Source organism: Cupressus sempervirens, chromosome 3 (genome assembly GCF_028749045.1).
Source record: "Cupressus sempervirens isolate cs-2001-9-10 chromosome 3, ASM2874904v1, whole genome shotgun sequence".
Classification (NCBI taxonomy): Eukaryota; Viridiplantae; Streptophyta; class Pinopsida; order Cupressales; family Cupressaceae; genus Cupressus; species Cupressus sempervirens.
Window position 1 is genome coordinate 1,096,980,289 of NC_143120.1, and position 3,436 is coordinate 1,096,983,724.

A 3,436-nucleotide genomic window follows, 5' to 3' on the forward strand; every position below is an offset into this window, starting at 1 on the left:
ATATGGGAGTCCGGAGGATTAAAAAAGGAGCAGTCCTGCAAAGGTTTTGACCGGAGGAGCAAGAGGACAAAAACAGATTGCTGAAATTCAACGGGTTTGAAGTCGAACCCTTAAAGTAGTGCAACGTTTAAAGCGCAGCCGAAAAAGCATGGTACATTTTGGGCGGAACCAGGAAGAAAAATAGCCGGTCAAATCACACTGTTACTCCCTTAAATTAAGGAAGCCTCGCTCCTTCAAAGCCGTGGAGGGAGAGAGAGAAGAGAGATCAGTGCAAACACCAGGGATTGATAAAAGTCAATCTCTTAACTTTTGATTTTTCCCTCGCTGGATGGTCCAGACTATGCCCGTTGACATTTGAAACGAACTCATCTTCTCCTATATAAACCCAATTGGAGAGTTGAGAGTTTACAAGAGGGCAAGTGTTTTGGCAAACAAAGATGCTCGCCCACTCTTCCCACCGCTTATCTTGTGCGGCGAAATCAGCAAAATCCTGCCCAACAATCGCCAACGCCTTCAACAAGAAACAACAATCGAGAAGTAATTTGCACGTCAACGCCATTGCCACTGTAGCACCTCCTCGTCTCACAAACAGGCACCTTCATGTTGTGCACAGCCCCACTCCCGAATTGGCTCCATTCTTCCCCTCCACTCTCTACTCGGACGAGTCCTTCCATTTCAGTCACGATCTAGACAATCATGAGGACTCTACTAGTAGTACTACTCCGTCAGAGGAGTTGTGTTTATCACAGTCGTGGAGGGAAGTTCAGGGATGTAACAACTGGGAAGGAATGTTGAGTCCCTTGAATCCCTCCCTGGCCGCCGAGATCATCAGATACGGAGTGTTTGTGAGAGCTTGCTACGAGGCCATTGAACTGCAGCCGGGATCGAAGCATTACGGGAGCTGCAAGTACGGCAGGAAGAGCATTTTGAAAGACTTAGGTATGGAGGATTGCGGGTACAGAGTGACCAAGTATGTGTACGCGACGCCGGATGTGAGCATCCCGGAGTTGTTGAAGAGCAGAGTGCAAGGAGGCGAAGGGTCCAACTGGATTGGCTACGTGGCAGTCTCAGAGGACGAGGAGGAGATCAAGAGGCTCGGGCGAAGGGACATTGTCGTTGCTCTCAGAGGCACCGCGACGCACATGGAATGGGTTGCCAATTTCATGGATATCTTGACTCCCGCTCGATTGAATCCAGTCAATTGCAGCGAGGAAGTGAAGGTGGAGAAGGGCTTCTTGGGGCTGTACACATCCGAGGATTCCACATGCAAGTTCAACAATGGCAGCGCGAGAGAGCAGCTGCTGTCGGAGATTTCGAGGCTTGTGAAGAAGTACAAGGGAGAGGAGCTGAGCATAACCATAACGGGCCACAGCATGGGAAGCGCATTGGGCACTCTGCTGGCATACGACATTGCCGAGCTGGGCATAAACAGACCCGAGTACACCTCCTCGTCTAGTTTCCCAGTCACGGTCTACTCCTTCGCGGGGCCTCGCGTGGGGAACGCTGCGTTCAAGGAGAGATGCGAAGAGCTCGGGCTGAGGATTCTCAGAGTTGTCAACGTCCATGACGTGGTGACGAAGTTGCCGGGCGTGATATTCAACGAGAATTTCAAGCTGTGGGAGAATGTGTTGAACAGAATCCCATGGAGTTACTGCCATGTGGGTGTGGAGCTGGCGCTGGATCACAATTTGTACTCAGATTTCTTCCAACCGAAGACGCAACATCCCTGCTGTATTCACGACCTTGCCACGTACTTGCAGTTGTTAGAGTGCTGTCATATTAACCAGCACAAAATTGTTGACAAATGCGAGCAACAAATGCAGAGATTTTCCTTGCCCAGTGTTCAATTACAGCCACTAGTGAGCAAGGCGTGCAATTTCTTCGGGAAGAACATCACGAATCTCAACCATGTTGTTTCGCTATGGAGAGGGGGGAAAAGTACAAACATGCTGGAGGCAACCAGACAATAGGAAAACCCAAGACCCAGCTCATACTACTTTTGGGTCTGTAACAAATATACATGTAATATAATACTCTTGGGAATATACAGATTTTCCATTTTTCCTTTTTCTCTGGGCTTCATTTTCGAGCGAAAAAAATTTCCTTTTCATGTTGACGAACAACGGATGGGTTTCCAAATGATTGACCTGATAGTGAAGTTGATAAATTACTCCTCCCTTTGTTGATTGTTGTGTATCACTATAACAACTGCTTTCAAACGGAAGTTGAGAGATCATCTTTGATATAGCTCAGTCAAAAATACAACTTTGAACGTTGATCAAGTGTGAGCCCTAATAACAAGGATATTAGTGTTAAGAAAACAGGCCAAAATGCCTCTATTATGAATAAAGATTAGGAACGTAAAACAAATCAATTATGGGCTGATAATCAACATGTTAGGAAAAGAGTGCACATCGTGCATGTTATCATAACAAAGTTTAAGAGTCCTAATATTTACAAGTATGGCTTATGAAGGGACGTTTTGAACATATCTCACAGCGGGGAGAAGACTTGTAAGCCCCTGATTATGCTGACTGAAAAAGCCTCAAGTTCAGGACACCTAATAAACAATAGTATTTCTAATTAGCAACTCTTATATCTACTCAAGATAATACCATCAAGTCTTCTTTTCCTTAATCATGGTTTATTTTGTTTTCAGATGGATCACTTGAGTTTTCAAATCTGAAAGAAATTGTTTACACAGTTGGGGGGAGGGCTTGTAGGCCCCTGAAATGTGCTGACAGAAGTGCTTGGAGTTAATCAAATGTGAATATTCTTGACAGTTTTTGTTAGACAGTTGATAGGGTTAGTTTTATTAGTTTGAAGTTCTTGGATTTGAATGTATAAATATTTGATGGAAAAAAATCTACACGGTCAAATCCAGAAGTTTCAAGCCACAATAGGAATACGGGTAGGAATAGGATTTCAAGTCACAATAGGAAATTTCCTGGTCTTTTTATAATAATTTCAACTCATGACAATTTGTTAGGATAGGACTCTATGCATGGCAAATTTCAACTATGAGAATTTGTTAGAGCAGGACTCTATGCATGGCAAACCAGTTTCAGTTGAGTGTAGATCTGGAGCTTTGTTGGAGTTTGTTGAGTTTCTTTGAAACTACATATCATGGACTTTCTTTGTTGAATACTATAGTAATTTTCTTCTCTTGAATAAGGATTTCTGTTCTATATATGATCTCTTCATATCAAAGCGGAATCAGGCATGTCTCACCAATGAAGTCCTAAGATCATGAGGCTGGCATATTTGAATCTGAATTGCGTAGAGAGAATACTGTGAATATGGTTTTTGGAAGTGCTTGTCTTTGATCCTTGAGCGCCTGACCAATAACTCTTAGTTTTCGGAACATAGAGCTTCCATTTGAAAGTAGTAGCGTTTTGATTTATGGATGTGTTTTCCTTCATTTTTGGGTGCATGT

At 43.8% G+C, this 3,436-nt stretch overlaps 1 protein-coding gene across 1 annotated transcript; it reads left to right on the forward strand.

The window, feature by feature from the left end:
• Positions 1–437: 437 nt before the first annotated feature.
• Positions 438–1,970, forward strand: LOC149570608 (galactolipase DONGLE, chloroplastic-like). Its single transcript, XM_089817223.1, has one exon. The coding sequence runs from the start codon at positions 438–440 to the stop codon at positions 1,968–1,970; it is 1,533 nt and encodes a 510-aa protein (XP_089673349.1).
• The last annotated feature ends 1,466 nt before the right edge of the window (positions 1,971–3,436 follow it).

Excerpts from the sequence above, each read along its gene's own strand:
- LOC149570608 (XM_089817223.1), top strand. The coding sequence starts at position 438 with ATGCTCGCCCACTCTTCCCACCGCTTATCTTGTGCGGCGAAATCAGCA.